The sequence below is a fragment of the Micromys minutus genome (assembly GCF_963924665.1).
Source record: "Micromys minutus genome assembly, chromosome: 2".
In the NCBI taxonomy this organism is placed as follows: Eukaryota; Metazoa; Chordata; class Mammalia; order Rodentia; family Muridae; genus Micromys; species Micromys minutus.
This window is the reverse complement of record NC_137971.1, coordinates 780,028-806,052: the sequence shown is the minus strand read 5'-3', so window position 1 is coordinate 806,052 and position 26,025 is coordinate 780,028. Positions and strand designations below refer to the sequence as shown.

At 42.0% G+C, this 26,025-nt stretch overlaps 1 protein-coding gene across 1 annotated transcript; it reads right to left on the bottom strand.

Moving 5' to 3' along the window:
- Positions 1 to 19,355: 19,355 nt before the first annotated feature.
- On the bottom strand, positions 19,356 to 20,098 carry LOC308416419 (eukaryotic translation initiation factor 1-like). Its single transcript, XM_080911404.1, has one exon. The coding sequence runs from the start codon at positions 19,968 to 19,970 to the stop codon at positions 19,713 to 19,715; it is 258 nt and encodes an 85-aa protein (XP_080767530.1). The 5' UTR covers positions 19,971 to 20,098; the 3' UTR covers positions 19,356 to 19,712.
- Positions 20,099 to 26,025: the final 5,927 nt, after the last annotated feature.

Below are 26,025 nucleotides of genomic sequence, written 5' to 3'. Positions count from 1 at the left end.
CACAAAACACATTAAAATGCAGAAAAATCATCTGACCAAACAAAATCATGATAAATCAGCTTGAAACCTGTTGCCATTCCAGGCTGTTAAATATGCTGAAACGGGAGGGGAGAGGGAGACTGAGTTACTCACCAACTTAATTGTCCACATAATTAAAGGGGTTGCTGCACTCTGATTTATAGGTTGGATCTTCTAATTACTTAGCTGTAGCAATTAGGATTTTCTTTGTATTACACTTCTCCAGGCCAAAGATGCCTTCTATCGCTTGGGCCAGATTTAGGACAGGCAAATTCTGGCTGTGAACCCATCCCCCAAAGCTGCTTCCTCGGCTTGAAGCTGTTCCCAACAAGAGATCTTCAAGGCGAACCTAAAGCCACTGGGAGAAGCTGAGAGGACAGTCCTTGTGGTGACAACAGTCTCTCCTTGAAAGCCAAGTTTGCCTTGAAATCCCCTGCCACTCCAAGAAGCCCAAGATCTCAGAAGCTTGTCGTTCTGTTTTCACTCAATGCTGACCGCTCTTTACTCAGAAAGATCAGGAAATCTGGGAGTTTGAACAAATGTTTGTCAGTCCTTTTTAGTACTACATTCATTTCTTCAGAGTATACTTTTAAGGCTGGGTGGTAGTGGTGGCGGCGGTGGCAGCGGCGGAGGCTCGGTCAGTAAAGTGCTTGTCTTGCAAGCATGAGGAACTGAATTCAATTCCCTGAATTCAGTGGAGAAAAAAACATGCAGGTATGGTAGTCAGTGGTGCGATATGGTAGCACACACACACACGTACTCAAACACAAAACACACACACACACACAAGCTCACACACACACACATAGTGTGTAATTTTAAATAAAAGGCTTTCAGAGGCTCTCTGGCACTGATATGTGTTCCTAAATACTAAAGCTATATGCTCACAACTCAGCACAATGGGCAAAACCTGTGGGCTTTGAAGTCAAAATTCCAGGTTACAATCAAAAACTAGAAATTTACTAATTCTGTAGCCTCAGAGATTTACTAGTCTAAGTTTCTTAGCTGTAAAATGGGATATCCGCACGGGGATATCCGCCTCAGGAGTCCTTAAGAGCAAACGTGACAAAACTTTAAAGCAAGCACTTAGCAAAGCACTCAACATGTGCACTATTTGCAGTGCGTCTCATATCTTGCCCCACGAACCACTCTTGCATGAGTGCAGCCAATATGTAAACATCTAGTGACTGACCCAGGAAGCCATGTTCTTTTCATTACCCTTTCTTGCCCTCCCAGGACTTAAACCTTAAGGGCCTAGGCACACGAAAGCCATTTATCATGTTGGATGAGAAATATTCAACTTTTTGAAGTGTCAGAAGGCTTGGATTTAAGCTTGTGTAAATCAGTTTTTGGATACCACAGGGCTCTGAAGAACACGCACACCTGAGTCTCTCGGCTTGTAGGGGCGCCATGTGGCTAGAGTGCCTCCCATCAAGGGAGCAGAGGGCTCAAACAAGACTGTGAAGTGAAAGCTCAGTTGCGCCCCCCAGAGGTGATGTGGGAAACCTGACAAAGATAGCCCTGAACTAGACTTCATGTTGGCTGATCTCAGTGCTGGTTCTCAGGACAGAGAAGTTGACCAGCATAAGGTTCCTGTTCTCAGTGACCTTTCAGCTCAGCAGGGACACAAACTATTGAAGCCAGCACAGGTTGGTGCAGCTGAGGGGTGGGTGTAGCTGACCTGCTTGGTTTATGTCCTCCAGAGGAGTTGGTACGAGACAACTACAGAGGGTTTCCAAGGTCAACAAGGAAGGACTCTAAAAAGATGTTATGAACAATGCCCAACAACTTTATTAATCACAGCTATTATAGATTCAAACTAAAAAAAAGTCTTTCTTAACATTTTTAAACCATATTTTTTTCTTTTTAAACCCAATCTGAATGACTTCTCCAATATGAAGGCACCCCTTTCAAACAAAGTTCAATTAGTTAAAAGCAGGACAGTGGCACCTATGGAACCTCAAACAATAAAGAGCTTTTAAAAGTCTCTTGGCAGAGCATGCTCAATGCATATAGGCCTAGTCCAGGTTCCACTGCAATAGTCCCAACAGAAGATTTATACAGTAGCTCATTTCCTAAGATGTGACTTTTTTCCCTTCTTCTGGAGGAAAAAAAAAGGCAGTACTGGAAAACAACATGGTACAATGGCACAAGGGATGAATCAGTTTCCCAGCGCCCATCCACATCCCCTGATCAGAAGCATGAACATAGTGTAGTCAGAAAGATAATGCCTCTTTAGAACTCTCTCTTCCCCCCTCCCTCCCCCTTCTTCCTCCATCCTCCTCTCTCTCTCTCTCTCTCTGCCCCTCCCCTCTCTCTCCCCCACCTTTCTCCCTCCTCCTCTTCCCTCCTCTTCCCTCTCTCCCTCCCCATCACTCCCTCTTTTCTTCCCCCTCACTAAACAACATTTTCTTGTAACAAAAGTTTGATCACAATTACAAAGGGAGCTTCCCCTCAGGATATGAGGAGACTTCATCTGGGATAACCAACAACAACCATCATCCTTAATTGCTGAAAAAACAAAACAAAACAAAAAACATCCAACTCTCAAAAAAAAAAAAAAAAAAAAAAAAAAAGCTTACAAGCAACATGGACTCCAGTGTCTTCCTTCACCAAGGATGCTCATGCACGTTCTGCCCTCTGGTGGCTGATGCTGTAAAATGCACCTAGAAAGCACATTCTAAGTAGAAATGGCTGACATTTCTGCAACTCAGAGTCCTAAACCATTCAATTTTGAAAAACAGAACAGATGTTCTGTTTGCTAGCCGATTACCTGAAATTCTGACCCTGATTTAAATAGCCATAAAACAATTAAATTATGTTTAACTTTACTGTCTGGCTCTAGTGACTGCCAATGAATCACACTGAATAAGGAACTTTTTATAAGGAACCTCGGTGTTCAGTCTAAGGATTCTTATGGAATGGAGTCAGTGTTAGAAGACTTGGCTAGTGCAGATGGGGCCCTGGGTTCAATTATCAGCATCGAGGAAAAATGGGAAGGAAGGGGGGGGAGAGAAGAAAGAAAAGGCAATAACACAAGAGAAAACGTTGCATGCAATGACTGTAGTCTCTGCTCTATGGGAAGCTGGGGCAGGAGGATTGCTTCAGCCCATGAATTTGAGGCCAGCTTGAACAATAGAGTAGCATTCTATCCTTCCTCAACAAAGCCAAACAAACAACAAAACCCAAGCAAACAGAGACTAGTAAGATAGCCCCACAGTTAACAGCCCTTGCTGCTGCTCTTGCAGATATGATTTCTGTTCACATATAGTGGCTACAACTCCAGCTCCAGGAGGTCTGACAGTATTTCTAGCCTCTGCAGATACATGCACATGAAAATACACACAGAAACACACACATACACATAAAAAAGAAAATAAATCTTTTTTTAAAAAAAGAAAGAGATAACAAATAATAAAGAAAACACAGGAATATACCATTACCAGAAAAGGATGGTCAACTGGCCAATATATTGAACAATCTATTAATAAACAAAAGGAAGATCAAAACCTCAACTAGATAACAATCAATTTCCCTCATATTGTTATTTTTAAAAGTAGTGATACCTGATCCAGATGAAGACAAGGATGTGAAGAAAATAAAAAACCTCTACCAGACCGGTGAAAGGGATCACTATAGTTGTTTGGTTGCAGTGTGCTGGGAATGGAACTTAAGATCTCCCTAAACAAACATTCAATCACTGGGATACATCCCAAGCCCTTTTATAATTTTTTTTTTGAGATGGTCGGATTAAGTTGGTTAGGATGGCCTTGAACTCATTTGGTAGCCCAGGCAGGTCTTAACTTAGGATGTTCCTGCCTTAGCCTCCTTTGTAGCTGGATTGACAGATTTACATGGTGAGGCCCATCTCACTGGTGAAAGTTTAAATTGACACAGTCACAATGAATATTTAATGAATAACTAATTAATAATAAATAGCCAATAAATATCTAATTGCTATATCTAATTGGCATCATAGAATAAACATATAAGTAATATCTGTAAAGTTAATGACACACATTCTTTCCAGTACAGCTCTCCTGAGTCTAGAGAATTTTCTGCTTCTCTACACTTGGGAGCATGTTGACAGTAATGAGATGGATGGGCTGTTACTGAAGTAGCAGCTTCTGCATGGTCCAGAGCCCATGCCTCAGCCTGGTAGATGAAAGTAGCATGGCTTCCGGGGTTATAGCGCCTGCAAGCACTTCTGTGTATGTCTGTGAAGACCTCCAGAAGTTATAATTTGTCAGGAGCCTAGTCTGTTCCTTTGTCAGTGGAGATATGGATAGTTTTGTCCGAAGAGTATTGAGGAAATTAGATGACAGATAAGATATTTCTCACAAAGCCTGGCACTTAGTAGGTGGGCAATAAGTGGTCCTACTGTTTTCATTACCACTATTCTGTCTATTCCAGGGATTAATAAGAATTTGTCACTCAGGAGAATTTTTTTCTGCCTGGAGCACAAATGTACAGAAAGAATGTTCCATGGCTTATTCTAAGAATGGTCAGAACAGTATCCAAGGGTTCCAGTTTGGAAAGAACCTCAGGTTCATCGACAGTTTTGTCAGTTAAAAACTAGAGTCTCACACTAGGGAGATGGCTCAGGAGGGGAAAAAAATCCCCAGAATTAGTCTAGCTAATCAAGAGACCAGATGTGTTTGTATACATCTGTAATCCAGCATTTCTGTTGTGAGATGGGAGACACTGTGAGATGAGGAGAATTCCTCCAAGTATCAGTGAATCACAAACTGTCTCAAACAAGATGGGACACAAGGAATAGTACCTGAGGTCATCGACTGACTTCTACAAGACATGAGAGCACATGTGATGCGTGTGCGTGTGTGTGTGTGTGTGTGTGTGTGTGTGTGTGAGTGTGTGAGAAAAATAGGGGGTGGAGAGAGGAGAGAGAGAGAGAGAGAGAGAAAAACAGAGAGACAGAGAGAAAGAGAACAATCAAGTCTTGTCAACCCCAAACCATCTTCCCCCAGAGCCACAGTGGGGGTCCCTCACAGGAGCAGTGGCCATCCATAAGAAATATTCACTTAGATTTTATAACTCTCTTTCACTAGGATGGCTTCCCAGCTCAATGCTCAACCTTACTTTGGCAAGGGCTCCTCAGAAAGCTGGTGTCCCACAAGCCCATATGATTGGGAAGAGAAGAACATTGTACCAAACTAAAAGAGATAAGACTGGGACTTAGCCATTTGGTGGAAAGTGAAGATTTCCCCCACCATCCAACCAATACAGCACAAGATAGGCCACTGTGGAGAGACATGAGCTAAAAATTTCTTCAGCCTTCAGTGCCTCCTGTGAATCAAGGCTTTTATAAAATCAACCCCCCTTTAAAAAGCATTTTAAAGCCACCTTTCCTTTTGCCTGTCTGTGGCCATACTGAAAGTCAACACAAGAGCTAGTCTTAATTGGAAAACATCGTAGTTAAAAACACACAGTGTCTTCTTACAAAGAACCCAGATGTGGTTTCCTGGAACCACATCAGATGGCTCACAACTGCCTGTAACTCCAGCTCCCAGAGATCTAACTCCCCCTTCTGTACTTCAGGGGCACCTGTACTCACATGCACATCCCCATACACAGACATATAGACATGTAAGTAAAAATTAAATTAAATTAACTGAGTGTGGTAGCACATGCCTCTATTCCCGGCATGTGGAATGAAAAAACTCTCTGTGTTTGAGGCTATACTGGTCTACTTAGGAAATTCCAGGCTACCCAGGATATTGTGAGACCCTGTTGATAGATAATAGATAAATAAATAGATAGTAGATAGATAGATAGATAGATAGATAGATAGATAGATAGATAGATAGATAGATGATGGATGGATGGACGGACAGACAGTTTTTACAAACCTAAACTATCTTTTATACTATTTAATGAATATTCTTCTTAGAAATCACAAATATCTACATAATGAATACAACTTTACAACTTAAGAGGCGTTCTCATCTGCACTCCCCTGAAAGGTTCCTGTCCTCTCTGGCATGGCCAGCTTCTTATGATGTTTTATAAAAGATAATTTATTTGGGTGGGTCTCCCTTTTACTTCATGTGAACATGAATTAGAAATGGAAGCTTCATTAAAATGGCCTTAAGTTCAGCTCATTAGGAATTAATCATCTGCAGTGATTGCCTTGGGTGCTAAGATCTGAAAATTCTAGAACTTCATCTTTGAAGCAAAGTTACTCCTTTTTCTTCAAAGCTTAATTTATTATCTTCCTTTCCCAAGAGTTAGGCTAGGGTACTCCTTGTGAGAAAAAGACTCTGGGACTTTTTACCCATATCCAAACAAGTGTCTTACTCAGTGTTCTATTGCTGTGAAGAGACACCGTGAGCAAGGCAACCCTTATAAAGGAAAACATTTCATTGGGACCAGATTGCTGTTTCAGAGATTTATCCATACCTTCATGGTGAGAAGCATGGCAGCATGCAAGCAGACATGGCACTGGAGAGAGAACTGAGAGTTCTATCTATACCTGCAGACAGCAGGGAGAGAGAGGGAGAAAGAGAGAGACAGAGGGGGAGGAAGAAAGAGAGAGACAGAGACAGACAGAGAGAGAGAGAGAGAGAGAGAGAGAGAGAGAGAGAGAGAGAGAGAGACTGAGTCTTATCTCAACATTTGAAACCTCAGTGAAACACTTCCCAGTGACACACTTCCTCCAAAAAAGTCACATCTACTCTAGCAAGGCCATGACTCGTATTCTCTGTCAAGTAGTGCTACTCCCTAATGAACAAACAAACATTTAAATATATTTAAAAAACAAAACAAATAAACATAAAAAATGGCTCTGGAAGCCATTCCTGTCCAAACCACTACACAAAGGCACACTGGAGTTCTGCTGGCCATTGTTTCTGGTTTTCACTTGAAGGGCAGCTGAAGGGATAGACTGTAAGAATTTTACACTGCATGCATACTAGAAAAGGAAGATGTTTGACAAGCAAAGAATTGTACCAAGTCAAATAACTTTGCATATATGTTAATGGGCTGGAATTGTGCTTCTCAGCCATAACTTCATATAACAAAATCCTAAATGCTGTAAATTATTCAGTGATAGATATAATACTGAAGGTATCAAACAAAGTTTATGCTCTCTAGGCCCTAAGCAGGTGTTCCCAGTACAGCATGTACCCTAAGCTTTATGGCTCCTTGGGTCAGGCCATAGACACTTGCATGGTAGTGGTGGGGGTTGTACATATGTGTGTATGCATGTGTATAGACATGTGTGCAGCATGTACATGTGTGTTCTGGTACAATGTCAGGTATTATTTCTAAAGTGCAAGTCACCTTATTTTTTGACACAAGGTTTCTCCTTGGCCATTTAGGCTGGTAGACTAGAAAGTCACAAGGAGGCTCCTCTCTCTGCCTCTTCAGCCTTGAGATTGAAACTACCCTGGCCAGTTTTTTTTTGTTGTTGTTTTGTTTTGCTTTGTTTTTTAATGTGAGGCAGCAGAAATCAGGGAGCAGGAAGTCTCCAGAGTCTTCCACTAGCCCAATCCTGGACTTTGTAGCCTCAGGTCTATGAGAAATAAATGACTTGCTCATGAGTTATATGGTATGTGGTATTTTGTTCCTGAATTACAGAGAATACATAGCAGGGGGTGGGGGGTTCCTGGTGGTTCCAGGCAGCTCCCTGATTTGAAGTGTTGTTTATAAAGACATTTATCCTACTTACAAGGACTCAATCTGTAAATTTATGTTAAGTTGATATGTGTTTGGACAGTGGAGGTAAGTGGAGAAAAGGTAGGAAAACGGAAGAGGAACAGAGATTGAAAAGAAGAAACCAAATGGAGCTGAGGAAAGCAGACTTAGATCCTGGTGGCTCTAATCAGACATAGGGAGATATAAATATTTAAAGGGATGCTATAGGTCTTTATCTTATAACCAAGGGCAATTTGTATCTTTGTCTATTGGATGTAGTTTTATTGTGTAGAGGGTTTGTGAATCAAGACTCTATTATATAAACCCAGTTGAAAGTAATGGGCTTAGAAGTAATGTTTGTGATGGGCAGTGAAGGAAAGAAGACTCCAGGTTGGTAATTTTACCTGGGATTGAGGCAGTAGGGCAGGTGGAGTGAACAGCCTGGGAAGGAATTGTGGTGGGGAGGGGTCATGCGGACTGAGCAACAGAGTCCATGCGCACAGCTCCATACTAAAAGCAGTGCCCGCAGAGTGAGACCGTGGGGGCCGATAAAGATATAAATAATTATTTTTTAATATTTACTGCAATATCAATCCTCATGGTGTCTCAAAGACTTCCTCTCCAAATATCACCGCATTGGAGAGGAGAATTTTACATGTGAACTAGAGAAGAAGTACCCTCAGATCATGCATGGATTCATGGTAGGGTCTTGGCTGAGGGGCCGCTGGAAGAGTCTCCTCTGGCAAGGAAAGGGGATGAGCAAACGGCTGAGAGTAGATCCCAAGTCTCCAGTTTCTTCCTAATCATCTCACAGGGGGTACCACTCCTGTGAACTTGTATGAAGAACCTAATTGCCAACTGGAGGGTTAACACACAGGGAAACTGAATAGTGAAACATGCCTATGGGCTAGAGAGATGGCTCAGCCCACCATGTTCTTGCACACCTCCTGGAAACTAGGACCTGACAAGAGGGGCAAGGAGTGACCACCCCTCTCTGGTTACCCATACCTTCCCATGACCTGATTGTACAAAAGTCTATCTGTCCAGCTACCCAGCATATTCTGTAATTCTGTTACCGCCCAGAAGAGCCCCTGTTTTCCATATATCTTTCTTTACTCTGCCCTGTGCATCACGTCCTTTTTCTGGGGGGATAGAGTGGGTTTTCTGAATGCTGTGATCGATTTTAGGCTGTACCATGTTCATTAAGCATCACCATCTGGAAAAGAAAACAAGAAACTGAGGCTTGATCAGAAGGAGAAATCACACACTTCTAACATCTGGGATGGACTTTTTAGAGTCAGCCCATTTGTAGTAGAGGCTGGACCACATCCTCCAACCTCAAACACTGATTTCGGGTTGCCCAGGAGAAAGGGACAATCCTGGCTATCAGCTGGAGATGGTCTGCTGACCCCACTGCCCAGATATGAGCAGCACATTCTTCCTAGACAAGGGTCTTGGTAGCCTGCATTCATGTCTATCACCTGTCATCTCAGCATAGACCCTTGATGGTCTTGACTTTACAAAGCTCCCTGTGTCTCTGGTCATTATATGTAGACTTGTTCTTGACTTTTAGTCAAGATGACAGCTCCATCCTGGATTTGCATTTCAAGCCAGCTAATCAGCCTCTGAACATTGGCAAGAGCTGTGGTCACCCCCACTGTCCCTAATGTGATCCATCCCTCTCTACCCAATAACCTAATCCCACCTCTGTTCACTGTCCCATCTCCTAAAAGTGTCCTACCTGCCACTTGAGTGATGTTTATTGATCTTCCTATAAAACCCCACAGAGAAAGGAGATTAGAAGAGGCAGTGCTTTGGGCAGTGGGGCAGTGAGCCAAGAGGGATCATCAACTACATGGGAATACCCAGAGGGCAAGCACATTGGAGAGTCAGTGAATAAAAGGATGGGTACTGTGTACCAATATCTGCAGGATGGTCCCAACTCCTTGCCAGTATTGCTGAAGGTTATCTTAGCGAGGAGATTCAGGGGAACTGTGGCGTGCTGGAAGTTACAGAGGAGTGAAAAACTAAATATGTATGTGTATCCATTTCCTGAGTGCTTAAGCAAATCCTTGCTGTAGTAGGGATTGCTTGCTCTTCTTCAAATATTATTCTTATTTCTCAGGTAAGAAATAAGAACCAACACTGTTCTGGAAGCCTTTAACCTCTCTGCCAGCTTTTCTCTTTCCCCATCAGATTGCTGTCTGCACTTATTTTTAAAATATTTATTCTATTTTTTATTAGACATGGTGGCACACACTTTTCATCCCAGTACTGATGGGGAGGGGGGAGATGAGGGGTCAGGTGGAGGCAGACACATATCTAGGAGTTCAAAACTAGTCTGGTCTATGTAGAAAGTTACAGGTCAGCCAGAGTTGTATAGTAAGACTCTTAAAGATTAGATAGGTGATAGAAAGACTGAATATATATGTACAATTTCCCCAACCTCAGTTTCCTCCTTATATACCAAGAGAAAAACAAGGTGCTGAGAGACAGCCCAGCACGTTTCACATCACTGCAAAAACCTAAGTAACTAAGTTCAGATTCCTAGCATGCACATAAAAAGCCATGCATGATGGCAGGTCCAATGACCCCAGGACTAAAGTAGCAGACACAGTATGACCCATAGAAATCTTCAGCCAGCCAGCCAGCCAGCCAGCCAGCCTGCCAGTCAATGAGCTTCAGCTTCAGCGAGAGAACCTCTCTCAAAAAATAAGATAGAAATCAATTAGATTCTCAGTGTTAACCTCTGATGTCATCACATACACATACCTGCATGATCACCCATATATACTTGTGCACATACACAGCATATATACACACATACTACACACAAAAAATATAAATGAAAACAAAACATAATCACCTCTTACCCTAGTCTTCTGTGATTGACATCTCCTTCTCTGATTATGAATTTACTCTGCATGACTCTGGTATTAGGTTTATATCAAAACCAAATGTCATTGGATAAGATTTCAAAGGGTTGCCCAGACTATTATTTTTATTGCATCAGTTTCTTTTTAAATCAATTAACCAGAAAAAAGGAATATGGGGAAATATTTTGGTGCCATTAGGAACATTTGGAGTTGTTGGGGTTTTTTTCCTCTTTATAAGAGGGTTTCTTGTAATGAGATTTGACCTGGTTGTTATTTGTGTGTGGTTATTTGCTGAACACTTGTGATTTTTTTGTAGCATGGAATCTATGAAATTGGCCTGTTTCTGGCACAATCAAAGGAATTCATCATGATGTAACACAGAATCTTGTAACCCTATAAGGTTACATTAGAATACCATAGCTCACTAAAGAGCTTAGGACAAAAGGTGCCAGAATGTTTTCAGTCTTTGTCCTCCATCTATATATAGCTTTTTTGACCAGGAAGTTGGCGTCTCAGGGTAATCACCACACCCTCAATAGATACTTAGCAGCACCAGCAAGCACACAGTGAACATCTGTCCTACACCATGCAGGGGTTATATGAATCAGCTAAACCCTTCTAGGGATCCCATCAGAAAACTGAAAGAAGTGAATTTCAAAATGGGTTCAAGGTCATACAACTCCAGGTTTGTTTTTTTTTTTTTTTTTTTTTTTTTTTGATCCCTATTTTTAGGCAAAGCATGCTGGGGCATACGTGTGTGATACAAGATTCTAAAACCTAGAGAATAGTTTGAACCCAGTACAAGGCTGTCCTGCGCAACACAGGAAAACCCTTACTCAAATAACTAGGTATATGATGAATTGATGATGGATAGATAGATAGATAGATAGATAGATAGATAGATAGATAGATAATACATGTGTATAGTATATGTTGTCTGCAGCTGAAGACTGAGATATATAAAAGATAAACAGATACATACATCTATACAGACATAATACACAGATACATACATAATGGATAGATAGGTAGATAGATAGATAGATGATAGATGATAAATAGATATAAATATACAGATTCAGATAAATATAGATGATAGATATATATATAGGATATGTGTGCATAGTATATGTTGTCTGCATCTGCAGACTAAGGATATATAATAGGTAAGTAGATAGATGATAAATATATAGATAATAGATGATAGATAGATGCATACATACATAATACATAGACAGACAGATGGACAGAAAGACAGACAGATGACATACGTGGAGAGATGATGATGAAGGGGAGAGAAAAGAAAAATGAACCCCTGTTGCTTTTCTTCCAAACACCTTGTTACATACTCACAATAGTATCAGTATAGGGTTCAATGACTCAACAACTCAAAACATTCAAAATTGAAAGATGTTTTCTGGAAGAACAAAGATCTAAGGGACTCTACCCTTCCCTAAAACACATGGCAGTACTATGTAAGTACTTATATACAAGCCTTGGGTCTGACTGAGCCTTTCTCTTCACTGCACAGCCACCTGTCCCTGGCTTCTTCCTGTCACGCTGCTAGTCCATTGCAAGAACAAGAAACACCTGTGTCAGAAACGCCTGCCTTCTTCCTGCGTCTTAAAGAGAGCTTCCAGGAAACTCACAGGGCTACGCCTCTGGGACAGGCCTATCAAGAAACCTGCACTTGTCTTTTGAGATCTATTCAGTTAGCAGATGAGCCTTCCCCGAAAGTGGGCCATTGCTAAGGAAGATAGACATTGTTTCTCAAAATTACCTCACTGGGTTCTGCCTAGTCAGTGCTGTGAAATACCCTAGATCTTAGCTAACTTAAAAAAAAAAAAAAAAAAAAAAAAAAAAAAAAAGAGTGAAGCTTCTCCCCTCCCCCAACTATTCACCCAACATCTGATGGAATGAAAACTCAAAATCCAGCCCCAGCCTAAAATATCTCCCCCATGAAGGAGCTGTGTGGTTTAGGAGCTCTGCCACTGACTGCATAGGCAAAAATGCAGAGTTTGTCTCTTTTGTCAGTCTGGAGATAAAATCCTATTCTTTGTAATCCCTGAAGAAACAAATCAAATAAACTCAGGCTGAGCTAACCATTTTCAATCCATCAAAGCAATCAAATTCTGTTTACCTGAACCGCAATGATTTCTAAAATGTTATTAAAAAGTGAAATGGAGTTTAACTATTCCAAAAAACTGAAAATGATGTGCAAACACAAAAGGGATAAGATTTCTGTAATTATGTAGACACAAAGTCGGTGCCATCATTTGCAGTACAATACATTGTAGCCATGGCATATAAAGATAAAGAGCCCTTTGTCTAACAAGGCTGCTGCAAGTGATGCCAACACATAATTAATGGACAAAGTCTTCAAAGGGGTGAGTCTTCATTTGGTTAGTTTTACTGCTCTTCCGAGCAAACAATGATTTTATAATTTAATAAACCAATTAACTGATTACGTATCACCCAAAATATTTATATATTACCCATACCATCCACTCCAAAGTTCTCATCCCATTTCTTAACCTGACGGCAGCATAGAAAATGTGACTAATTAGTAGATTTGGCACATATCTAGCTGGCAGGTGCTTTTAAAGCATATTCTTCAAGATTCTTGTCTAGGGTGCTCTTGGGAAGAGTTTCAGCAACAAGAATCCCTCTATTTCTGGTGTCATTAAGAGCTCAGAAAACACATTATTAGTTTAGAACCACTTTAAAAGAAAGAATAAATGCTGCTGGTTCATCTGTCATTGGCTTTTAGCTCCAATGAGAAAGGTGGTGTGCTTTATCAAAACTGCTGCACCAGCTCTTGACAGAGATATTCCAAGAACTTTAGGTCTCTACCGTTGGCTGTGTGGTGACAGAGGTGTTTGCCACATTGAGGCTGAAGGTTCTCGTGGATTTTCCATTATAAGCCTCTATTATCAGGTAGAGAAAAGCCAGCTGAGAGAAAAACATCCAGGAATAAAGATTGGCTTCCTGGTAAATGGCTGGAAGTTTCAACCAAGGGACATTCTTTCAGCACTTTAAAATAAATGTGAAATCATTCTGACAGGTTTTCGGTAGCAGGAATATATTTCAATTAAAGCATAGAAACTGAGTCATTTAAGGGAATTTACCCAACTCCCTAGAAAAAGTTTTTTTTTTACTAGAGGTAGCAATGCATTTTCTGCTCTGGCACCCAAAAGCAATGTCTGATCTCAATCCTGAACTTGACTTCCAAGTGTTCCATAATTAGTTACCCCAACCTGCAAGTCACTGGTACCCAACAAAGCAGCCATGCACTTGTTCGTGGACCCACAGTATAAAAGCCTCAGAAAGCAGCCAGAAGGGTGTGATAAATGTGATGGATATAATAATCACCCAGTCCACAGGCAAGGCATTCTAAATGATTTCTAGAAGCCAGTCTCAGTGCAGTGATGGGCAAGATCTGAATGATGGAATGGAGTGATGTACACACACCCAAGATGTGGTCAGGGCCTAATGAGAGACTGAAAGGGCACCAGGGAAAGAACATGTCCATTCAAGCCTCCAGAGTCCTTTAACAGGAGAGCAGCTTACACTGTGATGGCTGTAGGGTAGCAGAGGAAAGTTAGAGATGCACAGGAAGCCTTTGCAGGGCTAGACGTGTTGTAATGAAGAGTTAAAACTTCAGCATGGGAGGAATAAGGGGGAGCTATGTGAGATGCAAAGCACAAAAGCACAGACAGCCCATGACTATGTTTGCATCCTGCAGATGCATGACTATGCTTTCAAGCTCCTCCTCCACCCTATACTATGGTATTCCAGCAAAACGGCAGTATTGGTTTATAGTTAATTTGCTAATTCAGTAGTTGGTTTACTTTTCCCAGGGGAAAAATTAAGTACTGGGCCATTGGTGTGAGCTTGCCGCCGAGCACCAAGCTTCCAGACTACTGCACGTGCTTTTCTAAAAGTGAAGAGAGAGATCAGAAATATCAGTAAGAGTCAAACACTGGTGTCCCAGATAATTAGGGTACAGGCAAAAAGTTCTGCAAGCGGTGTTTTGCTGTGAACCAAGGTGACCAAAGACAGTTCAGGGGTCAGCATTCTCTGAGGTATGCAGTCACAATGACATGGGTAAGGGCAAGGTGGAAATACACACGGGGCACAATGGAACCGACACCAGCTAAAATAGTGAATGACAAGAGCAGAACAAATGATTCTACCGTTACGAGTACGTTAGGTGCAAAGCAAATGACTTGTGACCCCCACTTTGTGGGTGACTAGATGTGACAATGATATAACCCACTAGTACCACCAATGCCACAGGGAAAGTCATGAAGAACCTCTTATCCTCATGGCTCTAAGCTAAAACTCAGTCTTTCCCCTACTTCCCCTGCTACTCTCCATTGCCCCTCAGTGCTGAAGAGGAAGGAATGACCAGAGGTACAGATGGCAACATGCTCCTTGAGGAAAGCAGGGTTAAGTACGAGTCAAACCTCCTGTCTGCCTCGTGCTGCTACTTAAACCCTGAAACTCGCCAGCCCTTGCCATCTCAGATGCTGTCTCTGAGCACCTCCATATACCAAATAACCTCCTCCACGGTCCTCTGAAATTCAGGCACATCTTCTCTGGGAAGCCTTGCGCAACTACCTACATTAGTGGGCTTCCTATTACTGCAACAAGTACCTGAGATCATAGGCTTTAAAAAAGAATGTCTTTTGATCGAGACCTTGGGGGTTTAATACGTGATCCAGTGGCCTCATTGCTATGGCAACGTGTTGCATCATGCTGGAGAGCATGGAGTGGAGGGATGCTCACTTCATGCTGTGTTGGAGTCCCACCATCCCCTTTGGGTCATGTCCCCAGTGATGAAAGACTCCCTGCCCTAAGCTACATCTCTCAATATTCCTGCTGTCTCAGTTCTTTGTTTACAAGTTTCTGATCAAGAAGGGAGAGACCATCCTCAATGATCTTTCAAGCCTGCTAGTACCTAACTAGCTACCTAGCACTTAGCCCTGTGGTTCTTAAATTTCGGGGTATATGGGAATCCCTTGGTTAACGTAGATGGCTGGACCCAGCTCCAGAGTTTGTGATTCAGCTTGCCTTGGGCTAGGCTCAAGAATTCCCGTTTCTAAATTCCCAGATCACATTGACACAGTCTGTTCAGAGGCCATTCTTTGAAATCATTGTCCTAGACTGTGAATGGGAACCTTGCAAAAGAACCTGCAGATCAGCTCAGGCACTTGGTACCAGACTGACATGCATCAGCTAAGCAAATGCCAGATAGCAAACCAAGGTGAAATCTGCCTGCCACCTGGCCCACGATGCTTCACCTGGAGTCGCAAGCACTGTAGTAAGACCCAAGAGCCAGAAAAGGTCAGGTCTGGATTCCTGGTATCAACCGCAGGAAAAGTTCCCCACCTCTTCCTTTGAGATGGTCTTAGCAAGAACTTGAAAAGCAGGTCAAAGGCAAACTGAGTTCTGACTCTGATTTCACAAAAATGGGTTTTCAAATCAAATCTGACAAAACCTCTAGGTTCATGGGCCTCATTTACCCCTACCCAAGTGACCTCTCCTATTAAGAAAAGGAAAAAGCTTGAAAACCCTCTTCAACATCAAATAGCAACTTAAGAGAATTTTCTGGTGATTTAAATTTAAACCAATCAGAAACATCTGGATTAAATTTTACTCAAATTCTGCACAATCTAAACAATTAAAGTGGGGGAGGAGGTACTTGGCAAGTTGCCCTTTGGGTTTAATCAAGCCTGGCACATTGTTAAATTGGGCTGAGGTGTTGATGAGCTCTGGGTATGCCCTAAGTCCCTGCTTCGCCACTGTGAGGGCTCAGAATAATATGGAATTCTCACAGTTGCTTCTCTCAGGACTTCTGGCAGGACGGAGTTTACATCTATTTTCTTCATGGCCCCAGAGGACAGCTACTTCTCAGTTTGATGCTATGGCCTAGTCTGGTGCCTGACAGCAGGCATTATCAAGAGTATTCCACACCCTGACCATGGTGACTAAGGACCAGTGGTACATGGTGAGAGTAATGCCACCGGCTGCTATGGCAACCCAGCTCTGATGTCTCTGTGGCTTTTCATAGATTAGTAGATGTCTTCTTTGTGCTGTCTGAGTTGGATGATCCTGCAGATCACTCTCCTCTAGTCTCACAGGAATCCGGGCTTCTGTAGTGGGAACTCTCCATAATTGCGGAAGAGGAAAAGAGGAGAGGGATCAATATCGTTTGAGAGATATGCAGCGTGCCGCAGGACTGCCAACCAGCAGGCTTCCACCTGTTCTTCCTCTGTGAAGTAGGCTTTTTTATTGTGCACCATTATAGAATGTAGGTAAGAGTTAACATTTGGCTCCTAAAAGTGGTTTTGCATTGTCTAGTCACAATGGTACAACTGGAAACTTGGCCCTGAGGTCTCACCCTATGCCTTGCAGAATCAGAAGCTGTATTTATTCAGTGAGCAGCCTGGATGTGTGTGCTGAGTCACTGCCACCAAGCACCCAGCCCATAGTAGATGCTCAGTGAAAATTAATCACCATTAGGACCTAAACTACAGCTGCCTCCCTAGGCCAGGAATTACGGAGCCAATTAGCCACTCAACAGCAACATCAAGGGAGATTATCAGATCCGAAAGCTGGCTTCTCGTCTCTTGGAACAGTGACACTTCCTACTGATGTCCTTTCATGAAAGGGTGGAGAGGGGGCTGTTATGTTAACTGACAAATCAAAGCAAGTCAGGATAAAGACTGCAATCATTTTATCCCCATTATCCTGAGAAATTCAGCCCATATGGCAATCTGCCCTCATCATTACACACTGATCACAGACCCTGCCCGTTACCTGGGATCAACCCAGGGACATGAAAGGTAGGGAACAGACCCAGATTTCCAGACAGCCTGTCACGGAAAATTCCCATTCTTAGGGTCTGGGGAGGGAAGGATTTGGATTAATGTCAAGTAAATCATTCACCCCACCTCCTGGTCAAACACATTTCCATGCTTCCTGCCTCCCAAGGGCAGCACTATCCAGTCTGCTCCTTCTAGAACGCTTCTGTTCTGCAATGAAGGGGAGGGGCCTCTTTTGGCTAGCTGGCTAATTTTCATGATTACACCAAACTCTCTGCTGAAAGCAGCATTTACAAAATGACTGAATGATCAGGTGTTTCTCTCGGGCCCTCTCACCAGCTTCATCTCCCTCTGCATAGTCCTGGCTGCCACACAGGACACTGAGGAATGGATCACACACTCCCTGAAGCTCAATCTTCCCTCAACGACGTCACCTCCTCCACACAGATCAATATAAGCCAGAAGATGCCTTGTGCAATCTGCAGTCTAGCTTTCCTCTCTCCCTCCTCTTCTCTGCTCCCACACCTTCCTCTCCTTACACACACACACACACATACACACACACACGCACGCACACGCAAAATACTCAGAACATTAAAGAAAGCTGTTACACTAATCTGGTGCATCTAAATGGGCAATATATATTGAATCCATGCTCCATTGATCATAATTATTGCAGGGCCCTTTATCGAGTAGCCATCTTAAACCATTATTTAGAGATCACTTTGCTTTCCATTACTGTTGCTATATTGCAAAATTCACAGGGAATTGGATGCCTGGTGATAGAAGGGTACGCACAATATTAGGCAAGACTCTGCCTTGTCATCCAGGAGTGTTTTCGAATGGGGAGACCTACTGCCACAGTCAGTGAACTTTTGAAGAGCCCCATCAGCTTTATGGTAGAAAAATAAATCCTCCACCGGGTCTGGTTTTCTTCCTTGGCTCTGCAAACAATATCACCATTATTCTTGCCTTATGATAATCCACAGTAAGACCCTAGACATACAAAACCCCTGGACTCACACCAGGCTTTTTGCAGATGAAGTGTGGTCACTGAAAAGTGCCTTGAATAAGGGATCTGGCCTGTGGGAACAAAAACAAGGGCACTTTATCTGCCATGGCCCAGCCCCCTCCACAGGAACTTTATAGCAAAACCCTGACTCCCTTAGTCTGGGAAGAAACCCAGCCTAACAATGCTTGTAATGTTTCAGCCACTGTCTCTTTCAGTGCTCTGACCCACCCCTGCCACCTACTACAGGGTACACTCTGCAAAGTAAGGGTCAGGAATGGGCTTCCTTTTTCTAAGATTTATTTATTTATTATATATAAGTATGCTGTAACTGTCTTCAGACACACCAAAAGAAAGCATCAAATCTCATTATAGATAGTTGTGAGCCACCATGTGGTTGCTGGGATTTGAACTCAGAACCTCTGGAAGAGCAGTCAGTGATCTTAACCACTGAGCTATCTCTCTGGCCCCAGGAATGAGCTTCATTTTTTTTTTCTGAAAACAAGCTTTATTTAAATAAGGACTTAAATACATTACATAACAGTAAACTGGAAGGGAAAAGAAAACCAAAAAATCAGTTTGTTCTTTCACACGGCACTGGGCAGCGGCTCATGTTGAGTTGAAGCTTCCACAGCTAGCCACACGACCAATGCATTTGTTCCCTTACCCTTCATGTTCCAAGATCCCTTGGCTAGGATAGATCTGATTAAAAAGACTACCCTGGTGGTGAGCTGATGTCCATGACTTCTCTGGAAAGGTGGCCCTTCCTGAATTCTGCCTACCTGGTCAGACACCAGGAGTTCTTATGGGCGAAGACTCTCTCTAGAGACACTGGGGCAGTGTTACCCATACTCTCAGTCACCTGGGCTGTTCAAGTGGTGACACTCTTCTAGGGCAGGGAACACTGGAAAGGGGGTCTGAAGGAACTTGTGGTCAGACATAGCCTCCTGTGATTTTGGGGTTCCTGGTTTGGCTGAAACCTTGTTATTGCTTTGTCTCAGGGTGGACACTGCCAGGGCTTAGTGCTTGACCTGTTAAAATGAGGGACTTCAAGACTACACAGCATGGCTCTTTTCAGTTTATTGCATGAAGGAGTTACACTAGTCCAAGTTAAAAAGCAGACCCCAAATGATTACATTATACAAGTTGTGAGGTTTTTAAACTTGTGACAAGGGACAGAAGGGAAATTCTACTCATTGCAAGGAAATCCTCACTTAAGCTTCAGAGAGCCACAAGCACTTAAAACCAATGAACCTTCAGCTGATCGTCCTTAGCCAGTCCGATCTCTATCAGGAACTGGCATATGTTCTTGCGATGGTCACCCTATAGCTGAATTACTTCTCCATATTCTGGATGCTCAATCACAGTACCATTGCAGGCAAATTTCTTCTTAAACGCCTTCACTAGTTTCTTTTTATCGTAATCATCAGCGATCCCTTGGACAGTTGTAAGGGTCTTCCTGCCGTTTCTCTGTTGAATTCTTATATGGATATAATCCTCAGTGCCAGCAGGAAGTAGGTCATCACCTTTACCTGCATCAGCAAAGGGGTCGAAAGAGTGGAGGTTCTGGATAGCGGACATACGATAAGATTCCTTTTCCTCGGTGGAAACGGCCTGCGGAAGGCGGCTGCGGGAGAAGGCTGGCGGGGGGGACGGAGCGTCGGGAAGCAAGGGGGCTCGAGGGGGAGGCAGCTGAGTCCTCGGCGGCGGCTCAGTGACTGGAGGAATGAGCTTCTTAATGATAACAAGGCAACTTCATAGCCTTGAACGATGTGGTTATAGCTACAGAAGCTGGTCATCAGATTAAGTGCAAAGACTCAAATCCACAAAGCTTCCTGCTCTCCTCAGGGCCACAGGCAACACGTATGCCCTCAGCTAGGTTTCGGCTTTAGTAGAACTGAGTCTGAGATGATGACCAAACCCAACCTTGCAGGGTAATAGGACCACTCAGATCTGGTTCACTGAGTGCTCCTTGTGAGTCTGCTGCAGAGAGGATCTATTTTCACAGAAAGCTGTCCCCACCCTGGATCCAGACCTATCTTTCCAATGATTTCCTGTGGGAAGTTGACCTCTTCCAGCCACATATGAGATCCCTCAATTTACTGAACCTAATACTGTCTCTACTCCATAGCATAGAAGCAAGGGTGGGTGGAATAGATCAAAGATGGTTCTGTTTTCAGGGGAAAGACCAAAGTTTGAGTCAGAGTGACCTGAATCCACCCCTGGCTCTACTACTTTATAGTGGTGTGATTGTCAACAATTACTTTTACATTCTGGATTGTTTCCTTATCTCTCCATAGTATGAGAGATTCCTACATTGGGGAGTTGTTCTGCAAACTAAACTAAATAGTCTGTAGGAAATGTGTCAGAGTTGCTGATAATTAATAATGATGTTGGGTTGGCTGGAGTGAGATTGTATTTGTCAATATTTTACCTTCTCAAACTGGCAATTTTATATGGGTGTTCCATCCCCAGCACCACCAATCAAACATCGGTTCCTTGCAACAAGGTTCTCATTTCATGACTAAAAGCTACATAGGAGCTCCAGAATTCTACTTGGCATTACAAGCAGATACCTGAATTTTAAAAATCATAGCTCCTAAATGGGAAAAAAGAAGCAATAAATATAAAGAAAATAATCCATAAAATAAAATTTCAATATCCACAATGTTCAAAAAGTTAGTGTTCTTACAACATAAAAACCAGAAAAAAATGGCTTGCCACCAAACCTGGCAACATGAGTTTGGTTCTTGGGACCCACATGGATAAAAAAGAGATTAAAAAACCAACTCCATACAAGTTTTCCCCTGACTTCCACAGATGTGCAAGCACACACACACACTCACACATACACACACACACATACACACACACAAATACATATATACATACATATATATATATAAAATATAAATTTTAATGTATACTAAATCCCACCAAATAAGCATACACATACACACATTTTTAATGTGCATTAAATCCCACCAAATATACACACACATACACACACACACACACACACACACACACACACACATACACGACATAGCAAGATCTTCACAAATGAAGAGACAGCTCATAACTTTATACAAATGTTGATCATCACTAGCAACCAATGGAAAATCAGCTAAACTAAATGGTCTGCTTAATTTATTTATTGGATTAATGTAGATTATGTTTTAAATTAATAGCCAGAATTAACAAATATATTATGTAGATATCCTCATATACTTTAAGTAGAAATAGACATTAAAGATTTTTTTTCAGTGCTAGAAAACAAGGGCCTTGTGTGTACAAGAAAAGCACCTGTCACTTGGCTACACACAGCCCTAAGGTAGTCTTTGCAAGACAACTGAAGCTTTGGACTTGACCCAGCAAAACACCTCTAAAAGATAACTAAGAAACCAACTAAGTTAGTACAATTCTCACCTCTTCTAGAAATAAACTACTCAAAAGATGACTAATTAAACGTGTCTACCATATTAGAAAGCATGAAAACAATCTTTTCCGATCCAAAGTAGGGGAAAGTCACTAGTAATTAAGAAGATTACAGTTAAAAGCAAATGGCCGTGAAAAAGCTTTGCCTCACAGCCCCAAAGTGACTAGTACAAGAAGGCCAGAATGGTGCTCTAGAAGTTACACCTTCTAAGAAGACTCCAGAGTACAGCGATGCCAATGGTCCAAGCATCATATTAGGAACAAGCCAAGGTTTAATAGAACACTGCTTAGTGAGAAGAGGGAAATATACTGTCTCAAAGACCAAATGATCCACTTTCCCTACGTAATTGACATATGCATAGAAAACCCCTCAAGGGTTAGCCCTAAAATATTAACAATGGTTTTCTCTAAGTACCCAGATTATGGGAGTTTTAAATGTTTTATGATGAACATGAATTATTTATATAAATTTAATTAACTGGCATTTCCTCCTCTAATTAGCAAATTTCATGAAACCCATATGCATCTGAAACTTCTTACGTGGCCTCTGTTCTCACTTGAAGTCACTTGTAGCCAAACTTAAAATAGCAGCGCCTCCAAAAGAAATAGTTAAAAACAACCTTAGTGAGATGCAATTTGCATACCACACAATTCACTCATTTAAAGAGCATACTCTAGGGGCTGGAGAGATGACTTAGTGGTTAAGAAGTCTTGCTGTTTTAGCAGAGAATCCGAGTTTAGCTCCCAGGACCTATGTAAGTGCTTAAAACTACCTGTAATTCCAGGGTATTCCATGCCCTCTTTTGGCCTCCTGGGAACATCTGGCTACATGTGTGAATGCATAGAAATAATAAGGGTAAAATAAGGCTTTTTAAATAATAAGATAAAGTCCACACACTAATGGAGTTAATCACAAGGTCGCAACAATTTTAGAACACCATCTTTACTCCAGGAAGAATCCCTTAGCCCCTAACAGTCACCACCCACCCCCTCAACTGCTGCCTCCAGCCATTGCCAACTGCAGGTTTCCTTCCTGTTTTTTCCCTCTTCTGGCATTTAATTTAAATGGAATCATATAAATGTAGTTCTTGGCACCTTTTCAAACAAAATCTATCATCATGGTGGAGCAATTACATACTCTTGGTGGTTGTTTACACCCTACAATGGCAAAGTACTGGGGTCTAGCCTGGGGAAACTCTCATATGTAAAGTAAGGGTCAAGGGCTTAATGTATTCTGTCACAACAGCTCAAGATTGGATTCTTAGCTCTGTTTTGACTGCCATAAATCTGCCTCATACATATGAGGAAGATTATATTAGGATTTTCTAGAAAACAGAAACAATGGTATAAATAAAATAAAAGGGGAATTATTCGTTTGACTTACACAACAGGGGCCAGCAGGATCCTGAGTTGCCTTCTTATGTTGGAGTAACTTTGTATAATTTGATCAAAGTAATTCAGTCTCTGAGGTGCTATAATTTCTCTTCTTACTAAGCATTGTGCTCTTAAACTATTTCACATATACATGATGCCTGGACCATTGGCATCACCATCCCTTGGGTACTTTTAGAAACTCCAAATGCTCAAGCACCGTTTTTGGGCTTCTCATATTAATCATTGTTAAATATTAACATTGGCTGTCTGGATACTGGAGCACCTGAGAACCTTGCAGCTTCTCAGTTCATGAGGCTATATGCCTCAGAAGTTCCAATATGGTGTGGAAAGCCTAGGTATTACTGAGAGAGTTGCTGTCACTGAGTTCATGCTGGAAGTCTGAAGGAGCTGGAGTTTGATGTCAGTGATTGACACTCTCTCAGGAAGAAGTGAAGATAGTGACACACTCATTTTCCTCAGATATCTTCTAATCTAAGTTGGCACCCCACCCCTACCCCTCAGTTAATCCACTCTGGAAACTTCCCTCACAGACACAACCATGGGGTGTGTCTCCTCAGTAGCTCTAAGTCCCAACAAGTCAACAGGACCAACTACTACAAAGACACCAGGCAACTCTTCCACAAGGCAGCCATAGGATTCTACCACTTCCTCACCAAAGCCCTTTCCTGGTGGGCAAGGCACATGACACCTTAGAGCTGCCAGAGAACTTGTAGAGTCTCTAGAACAGTGTCTGTTGCCAGGTAAATACCCAACGGATGATCACTCTTTGCACTAGTGTGCTAGTTCCCAAACTCTCTATGCCTAGCAAGGTTTATTAGTCATAGAATTCCAGTGTGACCACTAAAGTAGGTGCCTGGAAAAGACCTGATAAAGTCTTCTCTTTAAAAAAATAAAAAACTGCTTTTTTCTCCTCTCAGAGGTTGGAAAGGCAGATGGAATAGAAGACATTTGGCCAGCTCTACTCTGCATAGTCACCTCATGCCAAGAGTTTAGCATTCAAGGAGATTTTTGTCATATCAGCAATCACAATACCCACAAAAGTGTTCACTGGACAGAACTACCTGTATTTACACCCCCCAAGAGTTCTCTGCAATTGTCACTCAATTTGAGACACCTACCCAGGCAAAGGGTGTGTCTGTAGGATTCTTAACTGCGATGTTTGGGCTTGAGATCCAGGAAGATCCAGGAGCAGGTACACAGCCAAGCACCTTGATGCAACAATCTGCCTTAGCAGAATGCTGCTGCTCACTATACTGTGAACAAGATGTAAGAAAGCCACTTGCTGTTTATCTTCTAGGATTTTAGAGTTCTTTCCCTTTATCCATTATTTTTGTTTTTTCTCTAATCCTAAGGCATCACGAATCTTAAATTTTAAAATCCAACCTTATCAATAAGTCATTTTCATTAACAACAATGTGTGAGTTAGATTTTTTCCTACACAAAACTATTTATTTGATGAAAATATGTGAAGTATTTAAAATAGTTAAAATAGTGTAATTTCCATTACTATAACAAAATGTCTGAGACTGGGTAATTTATATTCTTTAAAAAAAGTCAGATTTTACTGTACAGATTAGAAATTCTAGACCAAGACAAAAAGACAAGATCAGGACCTGTGTGGGGTAAACAATGATTTCAAGGCCAGCCTAAGTAACTTAGTGAGACCTTGCCTTAAACCGAAAGCAAAAATAGAAAGAGCTGAAGACATAGCCCAATGATAAGAGTACAGGTTTAGCATGCATGAGATGCCCTAGGTCCAATACCGGTAACGAAAACAAATTAGAAAACACAGACTAGAGGCTAGAAAGTCCAAGAACATGACCCTAGGATCTTGCCAGCAGCTGTTAAGAGCCTACTGGTGTAGCACCTCATGAGACAGACCAAACAAACAAACTCAAGTTCTTCTTCCTATTCTTAGAGAGCCACAAACATCATCACAAAGACCCATCATAGAATCTTATTTATCCCTAATGATCTTCCCAAAGATCCCCACCTCCAAGATCCCATTAACATGGGAACTTGAAGATAAGTTACCAGTTTGGGGAACTTGCAGGGGACACTTCTGGGAAAAAACTGGTCCCAGAATATGAGAACTGGCCATAGATGTCATGAGACTGAAGAAAGAGGCAGACAGATCTGGGATTGCACCAATTGTGATTTGGGGTTATGAGGAGAAACTTGAATATAGATGTGTGCCTGAGTCAGCAGGAAGAAACTCAAACCCCTGGGATTTGGGCTGGGAGGAAGAGGCTTACAGGTCAAGAGGGGAAAATGACATCATCCAAGCCAAAAGTATCTCAAACTAATATCAAGGATGGTAAGCATGTACCTGGTGATGCCAGAGTCTAGCTCACAAAGGTCTACATTCCACTCTAATGGTTTAGCTCATTTATCTACTAACTAAGCTATAGAGCTGTTAAGAAAACAGCTCAGGGGCTGGAGAGATGGCTAAGTGGTTAAGAGCACTGACTGCTCTTCCAAAGGTCCTGAGTTCAATTCCCAGCAACCACATGGTGACTCACAACCATCTGTAATGGGATTGGATGTCATGTTCTAGAGTGTCTGAAAACAGCTACAGTGTATTCATGGACATAAAAAATAAATAAATCTTTAAAAAAAAAAATCTCAGAATTACTCAAGACAACCACAGTGGCCTTGACTCAAGATGGAGGATAGAAGTCAGAAAACTTGACTTTCTTCATGTGTGGTGGAAGGGTTGGCCATGGGTGCACAGTCTAGCAGCTAGGATTTGTTCTAGAACCTTGTCTCCTCGGCACTTCCCTTTGGCTCCTTTCTCTCCATA